Raw genomic sequence first — 26,861 nt, 5'->3', positions numbered from 1 at the left:
GATTCCTGTTTCTGTGCCCAGACCTCCCTCAGTGAATCGGGACAATATAACACTCAGTTACAGAACTCCCAAGCCATTTTATTGCTTCAGTTTTCACATGGGTTAACGCTTGTTGCACATTTACACATCTCTGAAATGCTCTCCATGCTCCGTGTTCTAAAGACAAACAAACAAACCTACCTTGCCACGTGAAAATGGAGATCATATGATCCTCCCATGCAGCTGTACCCACCTCAGTGACAGACAGTGTAAATTGGCCTTCATATGCTCTAGCTGAACTGAACCTGGCAAACCTTGCTTTTTAAGTTGAAGTACTCATGCCAGCTGGTTGCCCTGGATCTCCCTCATCGATGATTTTAGACTTGCTAGCTTTTCAGGAGTTTTAGGCCCAGGCTTTCTGGAGGACTGTATTCACCCATACTCACCTGGCTGGACTCTCAGATCTTTGGGTGAAGCCCTTCTCTCAGTCCCACCACCTTCATAGGCGCGCTTGGTGGGGATGAGGGAAAGGGCCTTCTCAGTGGCTGCTCCCAGGCCTTGGAATTGTCTCCCTAAAGAAACTAGACTGGCTCCCTCCTTGTTGTCCTTCCGCTGGCAAGCAAAGACTATTTTATTCCAAAAGGCCTTTGGGAACTGTTTTTTATTTTGTTTTTAAGAAATGGCTTTGCTATGTTGTACTGTTTTTGGTATCTATATTTTAAAAGGTTTAAGTTCTGTTAGATTTTAATTACTTTTCAGCTACAGTGGTACCTCAGGTTACATATGCTTCAGGTTACATACGCTTCAGGTTACATACGCTTCAGGTTACAGACTCCGCTAACCCAGAAACAGTGCTTCAGGTTAAGAACTTTGCTTCAGGATAAGAACAGATATTGTGCTCTGGCGACGCGGCAGCAGCAGGAGGCCCCATTAGCTAAAGTGGTGCTTCAGGTTAAGAACAGTTTCAGGTTAAGAACAGACCTCTGGAACGAATTAAGTACTTAACCCGAGGTACCACTGTATTATCTTTTAGCCTTTTGTATTTTATCTGTGTTGTTTCAATTTGTGTAAGCCGCCTTGAGTCTTGCTCGGAGGGGGGGGGGGAGATGGGATATCAATAAATGTTATTGTCATTGATGTTATCAGAACTGGACACTGAACAGTTTGGGATAACCGACCGAAAGCAGACAGTGAGCTCCCCCCCCCCCCCTGTATTCATTCTCCAAAATCCGCATTCATGCCCATATTTGGAAGCTGCTTAATAATATAATTCTTGACATAAACTTAAAACTTTTTGCAGCTGTGTGTAGTAGTGACCTCTGCTGGAGCCTGCTGGGTGTTACTAAGAAAGACCAAACTGGTGCATGGAGTCTGTTCTCCCTCTCCCTTGTAGCTCAGATGCTTTTTGGAAAATCTCAAACAGAAAAGATGAGGGGGAGAGACCAATACGTTCCATTTTTTTTTAGTAAGATGCATTACTTTAGGCAATATCTCTGGGTCCAAAGGAGAGTGTCTCCCTGCTAGAAATAGACATCGTTTTCATTCCCTGCATGCTGGAGATAATATATAGGTACGTTCAATAGTTTTCCCCAAGGCTGGGTGCATTAGAATGGTCATTCTTTGGTTAACACACAGGCAAGCCAGTTGCTTAATTTGCACGATAAAAAGCATGTAGAGTTGTGGCTCAGTGGTAGAGAATCTCCTTTGCATTCAGAAAGTTCCAGGTTCAATTCCCTGCATCTCCACATGGGATTGGGAGAGAATCCAGCGTGAAACCCTGGAGATCTGCTGCCAGGCTGTGTGGACAATACCAAGCTAGGAGAATTGATGGTCTAACTTGGTTTATGGCAGCTTTCTAGGTTTCTAATTTGGGGGGGGGGGCATTTTTAGGCTTGTTAGTATATCACAGCGTTTAAGTACTGGGAATGAGGCAGTAGCCACTTCCATCTGAAAACTATATTTCTGCTAGAATTAACACACACACAAAGTGAATTTATAGGTAACTTGTGTTTAACAATGTTCCACCCCGCCTGGTATTGGGAGATGTTGCTGCTGCACTCCTGCATGTGCCTCAGATAATGCCATTTGACATTCCAGAGCAAAAACTATGAAGTCTGCCACTTGGGGAGACAAACCTGCTTTCTCACACCAGCCCTGACATTCTCTGCTTCAGGAATGTCTTGAAAACCTCAATTTCATAAGGACATGAGAAAAGCCTGATAGATCAGACCAACAGCCCAACTAGTCAGGATCCTGAACTCACGGTAGCCAACCAGATGCCTGTGGGAATCATGCAAGCAGGATGCGAGCCCCAGATCCCTCTCCCCTCCTGCAGTTTCTAGCAAGAAGGAATTCAGAAGCATTACTGCCTCCCATGGCTAAGAGTCATTGATAGCCTTCTCCTCCATGAATTTGTTTACTCCCCCTTTAAAGCTCTCCAAGCTGGTGGCCATTGCGGCTTCCTTCCTGTGGGAGTGAGTTCCGTTGTTTGCGAAGAAGTACCGTATTTTTTGCTCTATAAGACTCACTTTTTCCCTCCTAAAAAGTACGGGGAAATGTGTGTGCGTCTTATGGAGCGAATGCAGGCTGCACAGCTATTACAGAAGCCAGAACAGCAAGAGGGATTGCTGCTTTCACTGCACTGAGATTCAGATTTTTTCTTCTTCTTGTTTTCCTCCTCCAAAAACTAGGCACGTCTTGTGGTCTGGTGCGTCTTATAGAGCAAAAAATACGGTACTTCCTTTTATCTGTCTTAAATCTCCCAACATTCACAAGTTCCAGTGTTATGGGAGGGGGGAGACATTTCTCTGTGAACTTCCTCTATGCCGTGCATCATTTTATCAACTCCTATTGTGTCGCCACTCACCTTGTCTCTAAACTGAGAAGTCCCAAATGCTGCAAGCTTTCCTCATAGGGAAGTTGCTTCATCAGCTTTCATCAGCTTCTTCCAATGTTAACTTGGACGTTATATATTGCCTCATTCTTCACATGACAGGAATGGTTTCGGCAGGTTTTTTAACGAAAGCTGAGGTTCTGAGCAAGTAACCTAAATGGAATGAATTGCCATGCAGTTTTCCAGCTACATTGTTGATCTTATTTGACTGCATTGGCTAGAAGATGCAAAGCAGTCTTTATTTGTACTAAATTAAGACTAGTGTAGAAATATGTAGGCTTTAAAGATTTGCAGCAGCACACACCCCTCCAATGCCTTAACAGGCATGTATCTAAGTTTTAGCAGTTCTTTAGCAATTTGCAAATTGGGTGAAAATAAGAGCGCTTTGCTCCAATCTCCTTGATTTGTTTTATTGGAGGCAAGAAATCTGGTTTTGAGGGATCTGTAGTTGGGGAGGAAACTCAATGACAAACTGATAAACTCTGAAAAGCAGGTGGTGTAATATATATAAATAACACATTAGTATGTGTCCCAAAGTTAGTTTACTGGAACACTCATGGATCAAGGAAGTTGGTTTTCCCATTGCCAGGTTGCACAAGGAAATACAAAGAACAAAACTCCTATTCAAAACAGGCTTTTAAAGTATGTGGGAGAAGGATTTTCCACCTGCTTAATCTCAGTGGTACTCAGGTACACCTTGTAAGCAGATTGTTAAGCTATTTGACTATAATGGTTCTGCATATTGTTCAGAACCTGCGGGGATAGGAATTGCTCCATAGCAGGAATAAACCTCCAGTTCTCGATCTTTGGCTTTCGGAGTTCTGCCCAGGCTTCACCCTTCTCCACAACATGCCCAGTTCTGCACACACTGTGAGGGCTTTACCTGACTGGACTAAGAAGTTTGTGGGAGGTGGTCTAGAAACCACACTGACCTTTGTGTATGAAAAGTTCCTCAGGAGGGAGTGTGGCCCTGAGGCTGGCAAAAATTCCACACGCCTCCCTGCTTTATAGATTTACAAATGCACACCGGCATGTGCTGCCAGCTCAGGGACACAAGCAGCATATATATGTATTGCATACATATTGAAAGGCTGAGCAGTGTGGACTTTGGCAGGGGAGTGTCTCATGTAAACTGATAGATTGCAGAAAAACAAGATGCCTGGCAGTAACTGGTGGAGAAATATTAGTGGTTGGACGATTTATTCCACCCTACCCCACCCCAGAAGACCAAGAGTGTCTCTACAAAGTGTTTTACTGAGGTTTTTTCCAGCATTTACATGATTGATCTCATTTTTGCTGTTCAGAGCATCTGTTCAGACCTCTCAAAGATTTCATCAACAATGAATGTGCCTCATTGTATTCAATCATTAGATTTTAAAAGTGTGTGTCCTGCTTTTTGATGTAAAATACAACCATTGCAACTGTGTCAAGAGTAATTTTGACACAAATTTTAAAATGAGGCTTGTCTCAAAAGTACTATTTTACAATTTTACAACATGCAGAGAATAATATGTATAAACAAATCAGAGAGAGGAGCTGAGGGAGGTCTTTGGAGGCTGGGAGAGGGAGGGGGAGATGTAATTGGTTACATTTGATTCATAATTTGATTTGTTAAATTTGTTTAATAACAAATATTTTTTTAAAGTACTAAAAAGCCAGAGGCAGCAATGGAACTAAGTATTCTTTTTTAAAAGCAGGATACAGAATTAGAACAAATGTTTATGAAATAAAAGACTCTAGTACGCAGGATTGTTGAAAAGTGTGTGTGTGTTTGTGTGTCCATATTGAAAACCTTGTTCATAAGACTCCTTCAAAATAAGAATTAGAGCTCGAGGACCACGGAATCCACCAAGCTGATTGGGTGCTGGCCACTAAATTCATTTCTACAAAATCCCCATTGGGAGTTAAATTACAACTGAACATCATCTATCCGTACAAATACAAAAACCACTGTATTAGTGATCCTTCTCATTGATCTGTGCTGGTAAATGGCCTCAAGCTCTTCAGGTGGGCATGCTCTGTGGTTTTTTAAATAACTCTCATAATCATGAGGTCAGATGATAAGTTTCCAGAAGAAGTCTCTCAAAATTTCAAAAGAGCTTTCTAATAGAAAAGCATTTCACAAACTTGAGAGCATCAATACATTGCTTCCCCAAGGAAGAAAAGAACCAGCAGTTTGCTAATAACTGTGGGTTCTCAAATAATCCTGTGCATTAGGTCCCCTAATTACAACTGTGTGTTCCAATTTTGTATCGTACTTGGAATATTTAATTCCATTTGCCTCTGGTGTGTGTCACTTCTTGGGGGTTTTAAAGGAAACCTGACATCATGCGGTCAGTGTGATTGCATGCAGCCACAAGAGGAATTCCCACAGCCTCCAATCGCTAGTCAACAAATGCACCCTGCCTCAAAGCCCAGACAGTTAATGCAGAGAAGGGGACAGAATTCCTGGAGAAAGGATCCCAGTGCCACATGGCTGCTGGAGAAGGGATGAAGGTCCAAAATATTATTGGATAGAGCAGGGGCAGCTAACACATGGCCCAGGAACCCGATTAAACCCTCAAGCAAAATTTTCCAGCACACCAAGATCCCACCAGTTTTGGTGGTGATGATGAAAAACAAAACAAAAATAATAAAGACACAATGTTGTGGTGGGGCAAAAGGTTTGAACTTTTCTGAGCTTGGAAAAAGATGCAAATTGCACCTTTCTGGGCCACCAGGTAGGTCATTTGAGAAAATAAGAGTTGATAACTGGCTTTCCTTAACTGATCTACTTATGCCCCTGTGTGTACACATGTGCAAGAGTGTGGTGTGGCCACAGCTACTTGTGGCATGCAGTTTCCCAGAGGGTGACCAAGGGGAAATATGGTCCTCGAGATAGAGGCAAAGAATTGGGAAGGGAACGGTGCCACTAAAAGAGTAGTGTGTGGGACCACAAGAATTGTGCTATCCATGGCGCGAATAAGGCAGTGAATATGTGGTGGTTAAAAAGTGCTGGAAAATCTATCGGGAGAAGGCCATGAGGAGGAAAGGCATCTTTCAAGTTGATGTGATACTTTTCTGCCATCGTTGGTAGAATCAAGGCAGCCTAATAGAAGGTCATAAACACAATGGAATAAGAACTCCTGCAACATGATATAATATAATTAATGGCAATGCAATCAGGAGAACAAGCCATTCTTACAGCAATAGGAAAAGCAGAAGATCTGCTCTACCTATCCACCCACCCAAACATTTACACAAGAATGAAGCAACATCTGGGAAAAGGGGTGCATCTCGGAGTATTTTTAATTTATTTTTGAGACTTCGTTAAACGAATCCCGGTGATTCAGCAGCACTCTAATTAGCCATCTTGGAGAGCACATAAACATCTAAATGCAGCTGTCTTCTGTTACAGTAAATGTTTCTCTCTCTAAAATTAGGCCCACTTCCAAGTGGAAAAAGCCTTTGTGTTGAAGGTTGCATTTGAACGCCGACTAATTGGTTAAGAGCCTATAATTCGGTATTGGGTAGGCAAGGAAGGAGGTCGGGTGTGTACTTCCACTGCTTGGATTTGAAATCTGAGACCAAGTAATTCCTTGTATGGATTAGAAATTTAAGTATATAGGAGTTGTGAGAGAACATGAAACCAAAGGTGCAAGCAGCGTTTATATCTAAAGTAACACAAAAGTGAGGGGGGGGGAGCAAGAAATCCCTCTCACTCCAAACCCAAAATAATTAAAATAAGTGAAGAAGGAAGTTCTGCCACATGTCTAACTTGACATGCTCTTTTACTCCTTTACTGGTACTCTAAATTATGGACTATATACTAGATTTGTTTCTAATCTTGGGCTATCAAAATGGTCCAATCACATTTAGGCTGCCTTCATATATATTTCAGAAGTTCAGGAGCTTTCCTCTCTATTTCTGCTGAAAGAGGAGAGAAATTTGTTGCCTTTTGTATTCCCATACTTCCCCCCCCCCTTTGTTTACTGTAGCGCCTCTTTCTCCTTCTGTTTCCTAGATCTATACTTTGACCACACCACTTTGTACCTTCCCCCTCCTCTAAGCTTCCAGTCTCTTCCATACGTACAACACTTCCTGTTTTTAGATCTTGGGCTGCAGCTTTCCTTGGAAATGAAGGAGTTAAAACCGAGCTCTAAGAGGAAGCAAAGCATTGCGAGGTGTTTCTGTGCTTTACTTCAGTTTTCTAAATGCTGTGCAGAAAATTCGTCATGCTTTCCCCCCTCAGTTTGTGTGAGTCACATAATTTTAATCCCCATGCATTGCTTTGAAATTGTCAGCCCTGCTATCTTGCACTATCCATTATGTTTCCATTTTGCTGCTGCGGAAATGGGACCAAGAGCTCTAAATTCATTCTCTTCCAGTGCAAAAAATGAAGAAGCATGAAAAGCATACTGTTTGTATTCTAGTTGCTGTTTAAAAATTCCCCCTGTAGTTGGTCTGCATGGGTCAAGATCTGTCATGAAATAATAATAATAATAATAATAATAATAATAATAATATGTTTTTTGTTTGTTTGTTTGTTTGTTTGTTTATACCCCGCCCATCTGACTGGGTTTCCCCAGCCACTCTGGGTGGCTCCCAACCAAATGTTAAAAACACAATACAACATTAAACATTAAAAACTTCCCTAAACAGGGCTGCCTTCAGATGTCTTTTAAAAGTCAGATAGTTGCTTATTTCCTTGACATATGCTGAGAGGGCATTCTACAGGGCAGGCGCTACTACCGAGAAGGCCCTCTGCCAAGTTCCCTGTAACATCACTTCTCACAGTGAGGGAACTGCCAGAAGGCCCTTGGCACTGGACCTTAGTGTCTGGGCTGAATGATGGGGGTGGAGACACTCCTTCAGGCATCCTGGGCCGAGGCCATTTAGGGCTTTAAAGATCAGCACCAACACTTTGAATAGTGCTCGGAAACGTACTGGGAGTCAATGCAGATTTCTCAAGACCAGTGTTATGTGGTCTCGGCGGCCACTCCCCGGCACCAGTCTAGCTGCCGGACATCCCTTTAAAAACAAAACAAAAAAACAACCTTTGACAGAAAGTCTTTAAAAAGAAGAAAAGAGAGACCTGGAATACTAGCTGTAAATAAACATTGCTTTGAGAAAGGACATAAAACTCTTCATATTTGCAAAATCACCATCAGCTCCATCATGGGATCATAGACAATTCTGTCCCAAGAAAACATTCCATAGTGAGAAGACGGGGAATAGGAAACTTCAGTCCTGGGGGCCAAAGGTGACTCTCCAGGCCTCTTTACCCGACCCGTAAGATTCTCCCCAGGCGACACACTTTCCAAAGACACACTCCCCTCACTAGCCCTACTTTCCACTCCCCTTGTGAGCTTTTCATTGGCTGGGATGTGTCCTCAAACTTGCATAATGATTGCCTAAGCACACGTTTTATTTGTGTGTGTGAAGAAGCCAGCCTACAGTCCAAAGGCAAAATTCACATTTTGTTGCTCTGCCCTCTTTTGCCCCTGGCACCATCCCCACCACCGGCGCGTGGTCCGCAGAAGCTTACCCCCAAGGAAATCAGGTCCTACTAGCCGGAAAAGGATTCCCCGGCCCTGCTAATATGGTTTTCAGGTTTTGACTTGTAGAGAGACTTAATGAGCAACAGTTGGATTAAACAGTTAAAAACAAACCTGTCTGGCACCAGCATCTAATTTTGCACGACCATCGCCAGGGATGGGCCTTCATGTGCCAACTGGCATACAATTCCTGCCCAGGATTCTTTCCTTGTATGGAAGTTTCACACTCTTTCAGGACACACAGTAAGTGCATCAATAGCAGGTTGTGGTTCCCCAAACCATTCATTGCTCATACTTTCAATTACAGTGGTACCTCTGGTTACATACGCTTCAGGTTACAGACTCCGCTAACCCAGAAATAGTACCTTGGGTTAAGAACTTTGCTTCAGGATGAGAACAGAAATCGTGCTCTGGCGGTGTGGCGGCAGCAGGAGGCCCCATTAGCTGAAGTGGTGCTTCAGGTTAAGAACAGTTTCAGGTTAAGAACGGACCTCCGGAACGAATTAAGACTTAACCTGAGGTACCACTGTATTACTATTGATTCAATTTATATCCCACACTTCCTTCTGTCGGAGCCCAGAGCAGCAAACATAGAAATAATTGTGATATTAAATGGATATTATCTTATCTTGAATAAAGCCTTATTAGTAATTCTGCTTCTCTCACACACCGGGGGGCGGGGGGGGGGGGAACTGCCGTGAAGAGTGGCATTTCAGGTCTACTTTGTCATGAGCCAGAGTAACTTGGCCATAGTTTTCTTCCATTCCATATCACAGCTTTTTGGGTGAACATGCATGAATATTTGTCCCCAAAATTGAGCTTACTAGCAACAGTAAAGCATTTAAAGAAAGAAAGAATGTATTATAGAAGCTACTCAAATGCATCCTTAAAACAGTCTTCACAGTTGCCAGGAATCATCAAATGCCTGAGTAAACAGAACAGCTTTTTAATTCTCCCCCGCCCGCCCCCCTGCTTCCTGAAAATCAGTAATCAGGAAGACAGACAGACAGGCCTTATCAGGGGGGACATTCCACAAACAGGTAACTGCCATTGAAATGGCCCTGTCATGCCATGGTCATCATCACCTGGGCAGCCCAGTTGTGTGATGTGAGTGCATCTTAAAGCTATCCTACAAATTAGTGGCCTTAAAAAAGCAAAGACTAAAGCCAATGATTTTCCCAGAAGTGATGTATGGAAGTGAGAGCTGGACCATAAAGTAGGCTGATCGCCAAAGAATTTATGCTTTTGAATTATGGTGCTGGAGGAGACTCTTGAGAGTCCCATGGACTGCAAGAAGATCAAACTGATCCATTCTTAAGGAAATAAGCCCTGAGTGCTCACTGGAAGGACAGATCCTGAAGCTAAGCCTCTAATACTTTGGCCACCTCATGAGAAGAGAAGACTCCCTGGAAAAGACCCTGATGTTGGGAAAGATGGAGGGCACAAGGAGAAGGGGATGACAGAGGACGAGATGGTTGGACAGTGTTCTCAAAGCTACAAACATGAGTTTGACCAGGAGGCAGTGGAAGACAGGAGTGCCTGGCATGCTCTGGTCCATGGGGTCACAAAGAGTCGGACACGACTAAACAACCACAACAAAGCCAATGGCAGCTAAAAGATGTTGCTGCTAACCAAACTTGTGACATCAGCTTTTGAATTCTCAGCCATCCAACAAAATACAACAAGTGATTTGCTTTGATATCATCGCTGGCTACGTTGTACGTGACAGCAGTAGTGAGGCAGAGTACTGTTCACTTTTTAAGTGTTTTGACTCCCAGTGTCTTGTCTTCAACCATTCTGCAGTTGTGGTTCTGAACCAGAACAGTCACTTCTTGTTCAGCAAAACTCATTTTGTAAAAGTGAGGACAAAATGATGACAGAAGAGCATTCACACAAAAAGCTAAAATTCCCCCCAAATATGCTGATGTGACCTGATGAGAAAAGACCTATTTAGCCTTTTGCTATGATCTTGACCTCATGACCCAGTTGAAAAAGTCACTACAGGCACTGTCCGTTACTAAATGTGTCCCATGGTCATCAAAGGAATTGTAACACTTCAGAAATAAGTGATTCATGCAGGAATTGAAGGCAAAAGCTGCCGTTCATGGGCCTTCAGTCTTGATTTTGGGATGGGGATGGGGTGTTCTTCAATAGTTCTGTGACCTACACTGCTACGTGTGTGAGAGCATTCTGAGAAAGTGCCTTGTATGTGACAGCCAAATATTGACTCTTTAGCACCACGTCTCTATTCTTTAAGACCTTCACAGACATATTTAATCAAGATTTAATCAACTTAAAAGGAGCTGCGTAAAGGCAGTATAATATATTTGGGGTTTTAGCTCATCAAGGATTGTGAATTAAGCACAAAAGGAGGCCAGGAGGAGTCTTGGAAATAAAAGCAGGGAGATGATAAGAAACTTATCCTTGAGAGGGACATCTGAGAATGTATAGGGAGTCCCAAGGAGAGAGAAATTTCATACGGTGCTTGGTAGGGAAGAAGCAGGGAGATAGAAAACACAAATCCCATGGATAGCAAACCACTTAGAACTTCTATGCCGTGAATCATTTTATCAACTCCTATTGTATCACCACTCACCTTGTCTCTAAACTGAGAAGTCCCAAATGCTGCAAGCTTTCCTCATAGGGAAGTTGCTTCATCAGCTTTCATCAGCTTCTTCCAATGTTAACTTGGACGTTATATATTGCCTCATTCTTCACATGACAGGAATGGTTTTAGCAGGTTTCGTTCATGAGAAACTGAAGTTCTGAGCAAGTAACCTAAATGGAATGAATTGCCGTGCAGTTTTCCAGTTGCATTATTGATCTTATTTGACTGCATTGACTTGGCTAGAAGATGCAAAGCAGTCTTTATTTGTACTAAATTAAGACTGGTGTAGAAATATGTAGGCTTTAGAGTTTTGCAGTAGCACACACCCCTCCAATGCCTTAACAAGCATATATCTAGGTTTTAGCAGTACTTTAGCAATTTGTAAATTGTTGCCACATGGGTGAAAATTAGAGCATTTTGCTCCAATCTCCTTGATTTGTTTTATTGGAGATAAGGAGTATGGTTTTGATGGATCTGTAGTTGAGGAGGAAACTGAATGACAAAGTGATCAACTCTGAAAAGCAGGTGGTGTAAAACATATATATATTGCACGTATGTGTCCCAAAGTTTCCTGGAACTCTCATGGATCAAGGAAGTTGGTTTTCCCATTGCCAGGTTGCACAAGGAAATACAGAGAACACAACTCCTATTCAAAACAGGCTTTTTAAAGTATGTGGGAGAAAGATTTTCCTCTTGCAGTGAGATGTGCTAGCACAAACTGATATTTTTTCAGTCTTTAATAATCCAGCTCTTCATGGCTTGCCATATCTTTAACCAAGACATATCTTTGCACAAGAAACTATGTTCATAAAAAGTGGAGCACCTTTTCCCTCCTTTTAAAGATGAAATTTGCTCTTTTGGTTTTGATGGTCCCTGCTGTGAAGTTTAGCATTTTTAACCTGCTTCTTTCTATGCACTCCAGTAATATTTCCTGTTGTTATTTCGTTCACAGCAATATAAACTACAGAAAGGCAGAGGTAAATTATGCAACTATGCTGGTGTAACTTACCTCTTTTCCAAACTCTAAACAGGAGCAGGGGCTCAGCCAACCCAAGCCTAGCAGAGGGGAAAGAACCTCTTAAAACAGAGTTTGACGTACACCACTTTTTTGCCAGTATAACTTTCTCTGGGTTACTTAGTCACATGTCTCTCCCCTCACCCAATGTCTTGTCCCCACCATTCCCCTGGAACATCCTTTTGTGGGGACTTAATTCAGTGTCAGCTTTGCTAGCTGAGCCCCAGTTGAGCTGAGATCAAGGAGCTATGCTGGCATATATCTGGCTGAGCTGGAGCTATGCCTATATGCTGGTCTCAAAAGTACCATGCCAAGATGACAGGAGTGAATTGCTGTAACTGAAAATGTGTCTGAGACTTGAGAGGGGGGTGCTACTTGGGTGAAAGGCAGGATATAAATGAAATGAAATAAGCATATCTCTGTTATCTGTGTGCTGTCTCCAGGTGGTTATGTACATTGGCCAAGTCTCAAAGGACCTGCTCAAGTGGCCCCGCCCTTGTTCTCCACCTGTTGTCAAGCTAGAAAAAAGGACCACTGCAGAGTATGGAATGCCATCCACACATGCAATGGCAGCAACCGCCATTTCTTTTACATTTGTGGTTACAACTGTGAACAAGTACAAGGTAGGCATGCAGTATAGTGTACTGGATAAGGCAGAGCTTTCCAAACTTTTTGTGTTGGTGACACACTCTTTAACTCTTTAGACATGCATCGTTTCATGACACAGTACAGTAGTACCTCAGGTTACAGATGCTTCAGGTTACAGACACTTCAGGTTACAGACTCTGCTAACCCAGAAATAGTACCTCAGGTTAAGAACTTTGCTTCAGGATGAGAACAGAAATTGTGCTCCACCTGCGCGGCGGCAGTGGGAGGCCCCATTAGCTAAAGTGGTGCTTCAGGTTAAGAACAGTTTCAGATTAAGAATGGACCTCCGGAACAAATTAAGTTCTTAACCCAAGGTATCACTGTAATTCAGTTTTACTAGCAAACTGGAGGTTAAACTAACCCCTTTCCACCTCCAGAAAGTGTAGCTCTCCAAAAACTCTGGCTTAAATCTAAGAAGTGTAGGCTTGGTGTGTCCCCTTTCTCTCCCTCCCACACCGTCTCAGGAAAACTTGCCCCACTGATCTTGCTACACAGGGGCAGCTCTGGCTGAATCCAGCATGATCTGAAAGCTTTTCCCCACTTACTCTGCAGCCAGACCCCACATTCTACACGTTCATCTGCATAATGGCATCATGAACACTTTGTTTTCAAGCCATTGCCCAATAGTTTCTGTTATGTGCCTTTTCCAGTGATCTGAATCTCTCTTTCTGAGGTGAGCTTTTCTCTCAGATCATTCCTAAGGATTCATAGCCAATTTATTTGTTTGTGCTGATGTGAAGTTAGAATATTCTGTTCCATTTGGCTCCTGTCTACTGTTCTGTTACATAACCATACAGTTTGGAGACCTTATTTAGGAGCCCTTCACAATTGAATTTTGTATTCTCTACTGACTCTGCCATCTGCAAATGTGGCTACATCCACTGCTTGACTCCATATATTTATGAACAGGTCTAACGGCACAGGTCCAAATACAGGGGTGAGGTCCTCCTCACTATCTGTTGTCTTCTTCATGCAGTGTTGGTCTAAATAGAGTGCAGCTTTTGCATTTTCCATTCCTAGGGCTCAGTAGCACATGTGGAGGTTGAAATATTTATCCTTTTCCAACAATTGTAGCTGATGAATTTCTTCTAAGGATAACATTACAAATTATCACCGCTAGATATTTCAGTCCAGGTTGTTTGGAAACGTTACTTGAATTCATCCAACTTCTGATATTCCAGAATGCAGTTGGTTCTGAATTAGAATGGCCTGGCCTTTGATAAAAGTCAGGTGGTGCTCTATTTGATTCTTTGTGATATATGCAACTGCTATTAATGTTTCTTTCACTCCCCTTTTATGTTTACAGTACCCACTTGAACTAGGACTGTTGGGAGCCTTCTTATTTTCAACTCTGGTATGCCTCAGCAGAATTTACACCGGAATGCACACAGTTTTGGTAAGGTCTCTCCTTAGTTTATTGCCCATTTATTAGGGATTTATATCCTGAAGCATGAGCATAAACCAGTACACGTTAAAAGCAAATGACACACAAAAACTGCCTAAATCGTAGTTAAGCCCTCTTCTAGAAATAGCACATAAACTTGCAGCTCAACCTATTCTGCATCCATTTGCTCTCTTTTCGACATATCTTGTCCATGCAAAGCTCATGTATTTAACATACAATAAACAAGTAAGGCTGTTGTCATGTTGCAGTTCTCTTGGTGGCTGACAGGTGGCTGCTGCAAATAACAGCAGTAAACTTCTGATAGCTGTTGGCCATTGGATGAGGAAGACAGAAGAAGGCGGGTATAAATAAAGGGAGGGGTGGCTTTGGTGGCCTCTAAAGGGAGCGGGTGGGGTAGATGGGGCTGGTAAGTGAAGCAGAGACATAGCCCCTGGTTTATAAATAATACGCTATGCTTGAACATCGTCAGCCTCTCTCACTGCACCCATAGATTGAGCACCATTCTGTAGGCATCTCTTGTGTTTACTGTAGGTACCCCTTGGGGCAAAGCCTTACTGGTAGAATTAAGTACAATAGATTGCTGGCTTAGTGGTGAGCTGGACTTTCTGCTCCTCCTTCTCCCAGGGCTACAAGTATTTTTGGTGACTGGGAAGGGCTGCAAAGCTGGTGATTTGCTTGCTGGAATGCGTCATCTTGACTCATAGGATATTATATGACTACTACATGTAGCCCCTTTCATTGAAAATTAGGCCTGATGTAGCTTATGTAGTGAGAAGAGGTGTGCGTCATTTTTCACAGTGCCGCTAGCTGATTCTATACCATGAGCCTCCTGGATTCACACATGACATTTGCTTGTTTACCATCCTCATCAGGCACATTGGTAAAGGTCTTGACCTCAGTAGATCAAACCAATAATTTGAAAGGGAGGATGTCTCCAGTCTAGATTTAACTAATGACCTAAAGTCAGTCAGTAAAAATTCTCTGCATATTTCCCTTGATAAGTGATAAGAAGAGACTTTTCTAAATTCAGATGGAGTTGGTGGTAAAGAAGAGAGAAGCCTTTGTTGACATTCTTGAAAGAACAAAGCTACTTTAATTTGGGTTTGGAGGGGAGTCCCCTTCCTTTCAATAGATTTAAATTATAGTTCTGTGAGATTTTTTTGCTATCACAAGAACATGAAATACAGTGCAGTCCTGTGCATGCCTATTCAGAAGTAAGGTCCATTCAATGAGACTTACTCCCAGGTACGTGACTGTTGAATTGTAGCCTTAAAAGATTTTAATATGGTTGCATAATTGGTTTGTATATTTTTTTGTAAATCACTTAGAGGCCTACTGTGGCATTTAGCAGTATATAAAATAATAAAGAATAATAATAATAAAGTAGCAACATCCAATTATCATCTTGGCAACCTCTATCTGCCCAGGCCCAAGAAGGGCCATTAACACCTTTTGTCATGTTAATGCCTTTATCCCAGGTGAGTCCCTGGCTTGGAAAGGAACCTTTGCCTGTATTTATCCACTGGCCTGCAATCTTCCCTTCAATACTCCTAATAATCAAAATCAAAATTTCTAGGGTTTAGCTCCCCCCCACCCTGCATACTGATAACAATATTCTTCATTTTACATTCACCATGGACTGCAGATGTGTTGACATGATTTTAACATGTTATTCTTCTCGCATGTAATTGACAGTAGCTGAAGTCCTCTAAACGGCCGTCCTTTCTTTCTTTCTTTCTTTCTTTCTTTCTTCTCTTAATAAATTCCACTCTGACCTGACAAAGCTGGTTTCAGGCTGCTCAGCAGCAATCCAGACTTCAGTGTTAACATATGTTTTTGCCTGAAGATGCCTGTGCTGATCTACAGAGAGGCATAACTTAAATCCTTTGAACTGCATTCATCTACTTTTGCGATGGTTTTCTCCTTAATCTTTTCATTAATAGAGCTTCCTCCTTGTGCAAAAGTGGATGAAGGAAACATAATCCTCCTTTGAAATTAAGAGATTTAACAGATTATGGGCGGGGAAGGGCTTGGCATGAACAGAAACCTGTTGTTTAAACTTGCTTTAGATGCGTTCCTGAAACTATTTGCTTCAGTGAATTTGTCGCCAGTTTTTATTTGGGGGTTATGTTGATGGTTTCATTGTCCTTTGGCAAGCATAAAGAATGAAAATATCTATAGGGTTCTCCATGTGTACGGTGTGCCCCAGAGGTGCCAGTATATGGGCATACTTAGATATTTTTGAGTGAGCACTGTCAGCGTCACTCTGGTCACTTCTGCCCCCTATCCCTGCCCCACACACAGCAGGATGAGTGTGTCAGCAGACACACTTTGCTTTTACAAGGGCTCTGGGTTAAAGTCAGATCTGGTAGACTTGATGTGAGCTTTGAAAGCACCCAAGAGACAGAAAATGCAAAAGACTCTGATTCTTCCAGCTTCCTCCTTCCTTCAGCTGCATACCCTTTTTCAAGGGGGAAAAAGCTAACACCTTTGTGCTGGTGCTGCAGTAGAAGTTTCGAATATGACCATAAATGCAATAGCTTTAAAATAGTAATGATGACAACAATGGGAGGATTATGGAGGAAGAGGCTTGGGAAGAATGTGGTCTGGATTCTCTGGAACAAATTGAGAAAGTACTACATCAATACTCAGGATAAAAGTCCTCCTTCTTCTTGTTTTAGCCTTTGAGTTTTGCTGCATAGGAATATGGTTGCAGGTCTTACTGTTGATGATGCAAATACATGAAATGGTAGGAAAATAACTTTTAGCAAAGAACTGGTGCAGAATGCACAGAATGTTACCAGGCAAGGAAATCACCTGCAAGGAAAAAAGTTTTCTGGGTTGATATCTCTCCCATTCCCCACCCCACCCCGTGTTTGTCAACTAAATAAGGTAATTTATTTTTTGTGCTGCCAGGTAGATGAATCTATATGCACACTTTTAAACGGGCATTGTTCAAGTCCTTATCCAAATGCATTCTAAAGGAAGTGATTCATCTGTTAATCATTAACCTGGTAATACATAAAGCAAGATGACACAAGTTCCAGGGCCATAGCCTCAGAGGCCAGGGGTTGCTATGAGGCTTTAGAGCCCTTCCTGAATTTTCAGCATTTTATTATTTCATTTGATTAAAGTTAATCTTTAGCCCCTGTACTTCATTCTTGAACAACCATGCATGTTTTCCCTTATATGCCGTAAGTAAACTGTGGCCCCACCTTCCTCTGTCCCACCTAACTGGTTTGCAAAAGGCACTAAGAGGAGACAAGCATTTTAAACTTTTTTGGTTATGAAGTTATACCTTTAACTTAAATTAATTTGCTTAATTTGCCTGTGTTTAGGCTTCCTGGGTAGCCTTAAGGTCCATTTAATTTGTCAGCGGTCTTGCAAAGCTCCAAAATGCATTAACTTCAATACAATTTGGCTCTGTTTTTCATAGGTTTTCTGCTCAGCATAGTTACATGTTCAATATACGTAATATGCTCAAGCATCACAACTCAGTGATCTTTAGCAATTCATCAGATACCTATTCTTAAAGTTACTTTAGGAGAAGGATGGTCTGCTTGAAGGAAATGAGAATGCGCTGTATGCCTAACACCTCTATGTCTTTCTAGGACGTGATTGTTGGCAGCCTGATCTCAGCCATATTAACTGCTCTGTCTTATCCAACTTGGGACCTCCTTGATCACCTGATGCTGACCAGCCCCTGGTGCCCCATGTTCTGCATCGTTGTCCCCCTCATCCTATGCTACAACTACCCCAAACTGGATTACTATAGCCCCACTAGGGCAGACACAACCACTATTCTGGGAGCTGGAGCTGGATCAATTACAGGGTTCTGGATAAACAACCACTACGTTTCAAATGTTTTGGCTGAAGAAGCGACACACAGCATCCCTTCGGTCACTGGCGAAATGCTCTTGATGGTTCTTGCACAGTTTTTGGTGGGAATTGCTGTACTGCTCATTATACGGCAGATCATCAAAAGCCTGGCTCTTAAATCACTGTGTTCTTGGTACAAGGTTTCTATTAATGACATTGAAGCTATGCAGCAAATAGAAATTGAAGTGCCCTATAAATTTATAACCTATTCTACCATCGGCCTGAGTGCTACGGTGCTTGTGCCATTGCTGCATAAATTATTGGGCTTAAACTGAATGCTGCACACTTTTTTTTTAAAGAAGCAGTCCAGATTATAGGGTGCAATAAAAATGCACGCAGAAGCAAAAACTTGAGCAGCAAAGTGTTGTGCCTTCCTGCATAGCTCTACAACATAGATAATAGTGGAGATCTAAACTGAGTTTCCAGTAATTTTTGTTCGCTGCAATCTTTTAACACGCTGTGGCTGCTTCAGCGACTATGGCTGTCCGAGCTAAACATTTAGTGCAACTAGAAGCCTGCCATGACAGACAGTCAGATCTGCTCTTCCTAGATCTAGTGGTTTGAAGAGTTTCTTCAGGGTTGTCAAACCTCAAAATAAGCCCTTCAAGGGATGCAGCCAGATCAGGGTGGTTGGAGAAGAGCCTCTTTTTTAAAGAAAACAAAGCAAAACTACAAAGTACAGTGGTACCTTGGGTTACCGACGCTTCAGGTTACAGACGCCGCTAACCCATAAATAGTACCTTGGGTTAAGAACTTTGCTTCAGAATGAGAACAGAAATCGTGCAGTGCGGCAGCGGGAGGCCCCATTAGCTAAAGTGGTACCTCAGGTTAAGAACAGTTTCAGGTTAAGAACAGACCTCCAGAACGAATTAAGTTCTTAACCTGAGGTACCACTGTAATTATATTTACAAGCTTAACAGTCTGAGAATTGGGAGGAAGATAAGCACTCTCAGGGAGAAATAAAATGCTGTATACAGGGAAGCTGGGTTGGCACTGAATCTGGCTGCCCATCTAGCAGGATGACGAACACTGGAGTAATATCTTGCAAAACAGACTCCCAGTCATACAAATTCACACGTATGGGTATAATTATGTTGTGCTCTTAACATATCCATGTTATTAAATTAAGCTGTTTCATGTCTGAAGCTGTGCTCTGGTATGCTACGGCATTGGCCCAGAATGTTGAAAACAATCACTGCTGCTGTAACTTGTAGGCCACCAAGAAATGAATTGCAAGAACCAAGTAACGGATGGCAAGTGCAAATGTGATTGCAGATTTATTTTTTTAACTAATAACAAAGTTAGATCTTCATGTCCTCTTTCTTTCCTCTAATTGCTGTTGTGCAAAGTGGTATTTCCCATTGGCAATGAAGGCTCCAGCAAGAACTGTGAAACAACTGCTTCCCTTTTTGGAGCTTGAGGACAGGATGAAACTAGCATTGGTCTGACTTCGGCGCTGCCATTCCAAGTGTTGGTAAATTGCTATCTGCCTGTCGCTTTGCATAGATTCCCACTGTAGGGAAGCAAATATAGCACACTTATCAGAGCTTTTAAATGAAATGCTGCTTGGACATGCAGATTTGAGAATTAACTGGAGTCTAAATGTTAACCTAACTTTAATATAAACAAAAAAAAAACCCCAAACTAGGAAAGGCTTAGGATAGGAGAGGGCTATTCTACTCATGTCTTGCCCATGGGTTTCCTATAAAGGCATCTGGTTAGCCACTGTAAGATCAGAATCTTGGAACTAGAAGATCCTTCTGTCTGATCCATTAAGACTGTTCATATATCCTTAAGGTTCAGTATTACATTAAGGGTATAACTCCTACGTATAGTCCTGGAATTTGAACATGTCCTATGAGAAATACAGGGCTCTCATCTTTTCCGCCATGCTCATTCCTTAAATAACATGTTCTGTAAAATGTGGGGGTTGTATGAAGGCAAAGACCTGAAACCCACAGGGATTCTAATGACAATACAGAACTTCCCTGGAGCAGAATTTTACCATGTAAGTGGGGTTCCCTTCATCATGCTAAAGTAGATGCACTTGCAAGGGCGTGCTGGCATATATGGTATACTTGCTAAACCCCTCAATCTGCATCTAAATTGGAGGTGAATCTGTTGAGCTGGTAGGCAAGAATATGGTTTGTAAGAGAATATAAGGGTGCCTCCCATCTGCCAGCTACTGCATTCTCATCATCTCAGCAAAATATTGGTGTAACAGCAAGCTTGCACAAAAATGTGTGGTTGTGTCCCTGGACAGGGATATATATATTTGCAAATAAATTTATGTGTCCCCGCCTTTGCAATGGCTTCAAATTTAGCTGTAGATTGAAAACTGCTCTTTTAAATGCATCTATTTTATTCTTTTATGATCACGTATATATGCTGCGATTTATAAACCACAACCTGCACAATTTCTATTTTTGTATTTTACTGTAAGTTGTAAAGTGTATTCTGAAAATTCTGACTTTATTCAAACTGAAAATGTTTCCAGAAACTATTTTTTATTAAAGCTTATTTTGTCACATACATTGCAAGTGTATTATATAAAGTAGGAGGCTACTATGAAGGCAGGCAGGCATAAATGCCAAGTGGGCAGAAGATTGAAGGGCAACCCACTATTTTCATGCAGCAGATTTTTTGTTCATAGAACAATAGAATTGTAGAGTTGGAAGGGGGTCCTCTAGTCCAACTGCCTGCAATGCAGGAATCCCAACTAAAGCATCCATGGCAGACGGTCATCCAGCCTCTACTTAAAAACCTTCAAGGAAGTAGAGTCCACCACCTCCAGAGGGAGACCATTCCAGTGTTAAATTGCTCTTACAGTCAGAAAGATGCTTAGTTGGAATCTCCTTTCTTGTAACTTGAATCCACTGGTTCAGGTTCTACCCTCCACAGCAGAAGAAAACAAGCTTGCTGCATCCTCCATATGACAACCCTTCAGATATCTGAAGATGGTTATTGTATCTCCTCCCAGTCTCCTCTTATCATACCCAATTCCCTCAACCATTCCTCCTAAGGCTTGGTTTCCAGACCCTTGATCATCTTTATTGCCCTCCTCTGCACAAGTTCCAGCTTGTCAATATCCTTCTTAAATTGTGGTGCCCATAACAAGACACAGTACTTCAAGTGTGGTCTAACCAAGGCAGAACACAACAGTACTATGACGTCCCTTGATCTGGACACAAAACTTCTGTTGATGCATCCTAGAATAGCATTAGTTTTTTTTTACAGCTTCAGTCACACTGTTGATTCATGTTAAGCTTGTGGTCTACTAGGACCACTACATGCCTTCTGGCAAGCCAGATGTCCCCCATCTTATATTTGTGCAGCTGGTAATTCCTGCCTAAGTCCCTATTTCATTTTGTTAGCTTTGGGCCAGTTCTCCAATCTGTTAAGGTCATCTTGAATCCTGATTCTGTCTTCTGCAGCATTAGCTACCCTTCCAAGTTTGGTGTCATCTGCAAATTTGATGAGTATCACTCAGTTCCTTCATCCAAGTCATTTATAAAGGTGTTGAACAGCAACAGACCCAGGACAGAACAAATAAACAGTAGGGGGTACTCTTTGGGTTCCGTCAGCCAACCAGCTACAAATCCAAGTAACTGCCCAGCCCACATTTACCAGCTTCTCTGCAAAGGTATCATAGGGGACTTTGTTAAAGAATTACTGAAATCAAGATACCCTACATCCACAGCACCCCCTGATCCACCAAGTTTATAACTCTATCAAAAAGAGAGATTTGTCTGGCATTACTTGTTTTTGAGAAACCCATGTGCAACATCCTTTTTAAATTGCTAACACAATGACTAATTGCTCGCATTACTTCTTCCCAATGTTCCCAGTACTTCCATTTTGTCGCAGTTCCTCCCTGTTGGTGAGGACCAGGTCCAAGATAGATGAGCCCCTTGTTGCTGCTTCTACCTTCTGGGAAAGGAATTTGTCAGTGAGGCAACTGCAGAATTTGCTGGCCCTTACATTCTTGGCAGAGTTGGCGTTCCAACAAACACTGGGGTAGTTGAAATCTCCCATTACTGCCTTCTCTCTCCTTTTTGAATGTTTGGTAATCTGCTGTAGGAAGGCATCATCCTCAGTATGGCTTGGAGGTCTATAGTATACACGTTGTTTACATATAACGTTACTTCTCCTCCCCTCCTGTTTGGTCGTCTCCTTTTCAACATGGCAACCCAAAGAGTTCCTTTAGATAGATGTGATAGCTTCCAAAAATGCACTGGGGCTTTCTCATGTCATACTCCAGTGGCATGAGAAGTCAGGAGGGTGATGATGGTGTTCCGGCACACAGGTCTAGTTTGAGCAATCTCAGCCCTATGACAGAAGCTGTACTCACCACACCAGTCTTTCTCACGGGAACTTAGGTGTATATAAATACAGAACCTTCAAGTTTTATTTTGATCCCTTCTTTACAATAAAACAGGTTAACATACAACAGTATCTATTATAGAAATCTTGCTTTAAAACTGCTGTACTTTACAAGAAATGCACATTTCTCAACCCTGAAGAGTTTGTATCAACCCTATACAAAGAAACCTTAATTCCTCAGTTCTGTTCACATTTGTTCAACATTTGCTATAATCAATTATGTTATTTCATGCAATAAAAGAATGTGATTCCTGTTATGCAGCTATAATCTGTAACAGTTTGAGATTCAGCCTCTGGAACATTCTGGAGAACAGATCATGTTCTTTGCCCATATATATTCATGGTAATATACTGAACTTTTTTATTTTTTACATCTGACTGATGGCTCAATCTGTTAAGAAAAGCCCTAAAAAACCCCTGAAGGCAGTATTATTGCACTGAAGGAACATTTAGCAAAGAGCAAAATAAGACTTGTCTATTTCATTGCCTAATTTATTAAAATTAGGGACAGTGCCCGATGGTAGAAACAGACCATCTTGGAAACAGAACTATGTGGACTTTTTTGGGGGGGGGGAGGAAACAGAACTATGTGGACTGAAGAAGCATGCTGTTGTCAGGATTTCACACGAAAGGCTCAATTGTGATTTCTAGGGCAGAGCAGGGCATGGTGAGCTCAAATTGGGTGACGACGTCAGGGTGGAGTACTCCTAGCTTCCCAATAATCTGCCCTTTTGCAAAGATCTCAGCACAGCGTCCAGGGAAAAAAGCAGGGTCTGAAAGAAAGGGGGGGAGACAAATGAATGTTTCTCATAATAATAATGTTAATAAATAATTATTTTATTATTTGTACCCCACCCATCTGACTGGGTTGCCCCAGCCATTCTGGGCACTGAACCTCAAGTAAACATCAAGAGCAGAAGCGTGTGTTACACGAGAATACTTTTTGCTAAAACAATGAAAGATTGCTTCTCTTATCATAGCCCAATTTTATTAATGCTAGAGAAGAAATCTTTTTTTGCAGGTGGGGGATGATTCCTTAAGTAGACAATGCTTCACATTTCCAGGGTGAAGTGTAAGGGGTTGAACTACTAGATGATGCCTTGGGGATCCTTCCAACTCTACAGTTCTTTGATTCTACATTCAGTGTACAGGTTACAAGCTTTTGCACAGAGTAAGAATGATGAATTCACCAAAGCCGTATCATGAAACAAAATATGTCAATGCTTGGACAAATCATAATTCAGCTAAATAAGACTTATGAATGAGCCCCTGTACACAGCTGCTTGACCTTCTCTTCATGCAAGAGGAGAAACAAGCCATGGAGCCAGACTTAATACTAAATGGCTGTTACAGTCAAAGCACGGAAACTATGGTTAATGGCTTCCAAGCAAACAAGGATATGAAGACAACTTCATATCATGACTTATTATCCTGGCTTGTTTGGAAGCCATTAACCGTGGTTTCCCAAATGCACATGTTAACAGGCTCCTATAGTTAACTGTGATTCCTGGCTTGATTCACCGATTCCCACAAAATAAGGAAGGAAGTAGGTGCGAGAAAGGGGTCATTCATATATATATGGGCAATGTTCTGTGGGCCAATGATTATTAGTGAAATGGAAGTACTAGTCTTAAATAGACAAAATGGCACCAATAAAGGCTTACCAGCTTGCAGCTGAAGTGATTTTGTCTCTTGCTGCACCCCCATGTGTAATCGAAATCTCCTGTAACCCATTCAAATCCTCTGAAACTAATAAAACTAAATGACCAATCCATGCATTCTTTTTCTCACGGTAAAGTCACACAGTAACTTTACCATGTAATTCTAATGCAGTGAAATGTTCATGCAACATAGCCCCCACATGGGAAGAACGCTATAAGATGAGGTCATTTTTCAAAATCTTTCCTCACCCCCCAAAAATTGTGACGGACGTTTCACAGGAATCTATTGCCAAACAAAAACTGTATTAATAGTCACCAATCAAAGACTTTACTGTGTTAAAGAGAGCAGAAACTTGGGGATGGGCACTGTGCCCAAAGCTACAACCTTCACAATCTCTGAGATGAGAGATCGCCAGAGGTGTATCTAGGGGTTGGGTAAGTTGGCCCCTGCTAAGGGCATAGGTCAGGGGCGGGGTGCACCCCTCTCGGTGCCTCACCAGAAAAATCTGGACACTGCCATGGGCTGTCGCTACAGCCCTGTAGAGCTCCCTCCCCAGTCGGCCAACAGCGCTGGTGGTTACTTTGTGCAATGAGACTCCCCCATGAGGATGTTGCCACCTGGCCTTCCCTCCTAGCATGGCCACTGCTTCCTGCCCTCCATTCCCCTGCTTCCCCCAAGAGCAGCCTTTCAGCTCATGTAGTAACTGAGAAACGTTAGGTGAGGCTCTGAATTTACCACAGCCGAGTCACTTTCCCTTCGTTTCTTCATGGCCTTGACCAATTTCCATCGTAAGAATATTCAGATGTTTGAGTTTTACTTTGGTGCCCACAAAATCAAGTTCTTATTGCCACAGACAGAGAATATTTAAAGTGTCCCAGGGCACCCCAAAGGTTGAGGCATTATCAGTTGAAGGTATACCATCTCTATAATCTGTAACTAAAAATGGGCAAGGCACCAAGTAGTTTGTAATTAATTCATATATATACACACACACACATTGTGGGAACAGAAACGCTAAAACTAGCCTTGTCGTAGGAACACTACATGCAAGCAAGAGACAAAAATCACAGTTCATAGTAAGATTGTCGCTTCTAAAATGCTTTGAAGTTCAAAGAATCTGTTATTAAAGCTTTTACACTATGCCCCTAAGAACCAATAATTGCCTGTGTGTTCAGACTGCAGGACCGCTTTGATTATTCAGGGCGTAATTCTTTGGCCACTAATCCAATCAAGTACCTAGTCTTTAGCACATTTTCTGGCTAATTGACCTTCAAAGGGCTTGTTGAATTCTCTGTGTGCTTGCCGGACAAACACCTTGCATGGCTTTTCTTCTCTTCCCAATTCCTTCCCTTCTTCCCATGTTTGGGAGAAGAAGATTAAAGGGATGATATTGGGTCAGAGTTGGGAAAAGCTTTAGCGATCATAACAATTATATTCTTATAAGGGGATGGGGAGAGTATCAGAAGTCAACACTTAAGTAACTGAGAGGCAGGAGACATGTTATTCAGCATGACTAGTGAAGTCCTGGTCACATTTTCCCTCAGATAAATGGTTATTTCCTGAACATAACTGGAACAAACCAGATGACTGAAATATGGTGCACACAAAGAACACATAGTCATGCCAGCAAATAACTTATTCTCTGGTCATTCTCCAGAAAGCCTATAGAAATCCTCCATGGCTGCTCCTGTTCCAGAAGTTTAGCAAACTCTAACCACGCAAGTTACATCCATAAAGCTTAGATTTGGAAGAGTTTACACCGAAATATTTTGTAATATGTATCGAAATGTGACAGCCAAAACTTTGAAATGTCAGTTCACATTAGGAAAAAAATGTTTCTAAATACATAAAATGTCTTCAATCTTTCAGGGATTAAAATGGAAACTTCATTTGTTGCTCATTTCATAGCAAAGTGTTTAAGCTTTCCTAAATTTTACTATGTAAATTATTGTTTGATTTTTATCCCGCCCTTCCTCCCAAAGGAGCCCATACATAAACAGAAGTTACGTATTCTCTGCTGCACAAAAGCAATACTTTTGCTGGTCATTCTATACGGCAAATAAATCTTGTCCATGATTAAATATGGTTTTGCAAGAGAAAACACTATACTCTGCGCACTCAAATATTCCCAAACTGGCATTAGTTACACACTGTCATAAAAAAGAAGAAATAAAAAAAATTACCACTTGCAGAACAGGAAATCTGATCTGAGTAAATGGCTTATGCTGGAAGTGAAACAGTTAATAGCCCCCAAAGTTCTTAATAAATGCAAGCCTAATCCCTCAATTCAAGAGCAGCCTCTCATCTCTTTTCATCTCTTTAGGGAACATCAAAAAGAAAAATATTTTACTGTACATCTGAATGAGTGGGACAGGTGTGGTAGCCTGAACAGGTAAGAAGATACAAAGTGAAAAGGAATAATTACCTAGTCTGTCCATTCTGGAGTTAGGGGACCTGAACTGTCTTCAAGAAGCAAGAGGTTTGTGCTGCAGTTCTTTGAATAAGTATTCTGTGATCTGCCCTGAGACCTCCAGGTATAGGGCGGTATATAAATTCAATAAATAATAATAATAAATAACTGTTCTGTAACATCTATAAGGAAGTTTGTTGTTGAACGCATGCCAAAGTTTCCATTAACTATTTCCCAACATCTGAAATTCACTACCTTCTACACTTTCCCAGTGTTAACTCCCTGTAAAAGAATTTAGCTTATCAACAATAGATCGCACAGTCGATCAAACACACTTAAAAGCAACCATGGTTTACAGAGATAGTAACAATAAACTGCCCACAGACTTGGTTTTTCCAGGCAAAATACTAGAGTTGCGTTCTTCAAATGCAGAATCCTACAC

General features: G+C 41.8%; 2 protein-coding genes across 2 annotated transcripts in view; one reads left to right on the top strand and one right to left on the bottom strand.

Moving 5' to 3' along the window:
- SGPP2 (sphingosine-1-phosphate phosphatase 2) overlaps positions 1–20,498 on the top strand; it is a 31,454-nt gene extending 10,956 nt beyond the window's left edge. Inside the window, exons 3-5 of the mRNA XM_083442914.1 lie at positions 12,476–12,655; positions 13,987–14,076; positions 17,697–20,498. Coding sequence (XP_083299040.1) covers positions 12,476–12,655; positions 13,987–14,076; positions 17,697–18,239 — 813 coding nt within the window. The 3' untranslated portion in view covers positions 18,240–20,498. The remainder of the gene's footprint in view (positions 1–12,475; positions 12,656–13,986; positions 14,077–17,696) is intronic.
- Positions 20,499–22,350: 1,852 nt separating this feature from the next.
- FARSB (phenylalanyl-tRNA synthetase subunit beta) overlaps positions 22,351–26,861 on the bottom strand; it is a 28,403-nt gene continuing 23,892 nt past the window's right edge. The window contains exon 17 of the mRNA XM_083442764.1: positions 22,351–23,120. Within this exon, the coding sequence (XP_083298890.1) occupies positions 22,969–23,120 (152 nt within the window). The 3' untranslated portion in view covers positions 22,351–22,968. The remainder of the gene's footprint in view (positions 23,121–26,861) is intronic.

The sequence above is a fragment of the Podarcis tiliguerta genome (assembly GCF_965153285.1).
Source record: "Podarcis tiliguerta genome assembly, chromosome: 5".
Taxonomy (NCBI): Eukaryota; Metazoa; Chordata; class Lepidosauria; order Squamata; family Lacertidae; genus Podarcis; species Podarcis tiliguerta.
Note: the sequence above shows the minus strand (reverse complement) of the source record. Positions and strands in the feature narration are given on the sequence as shown.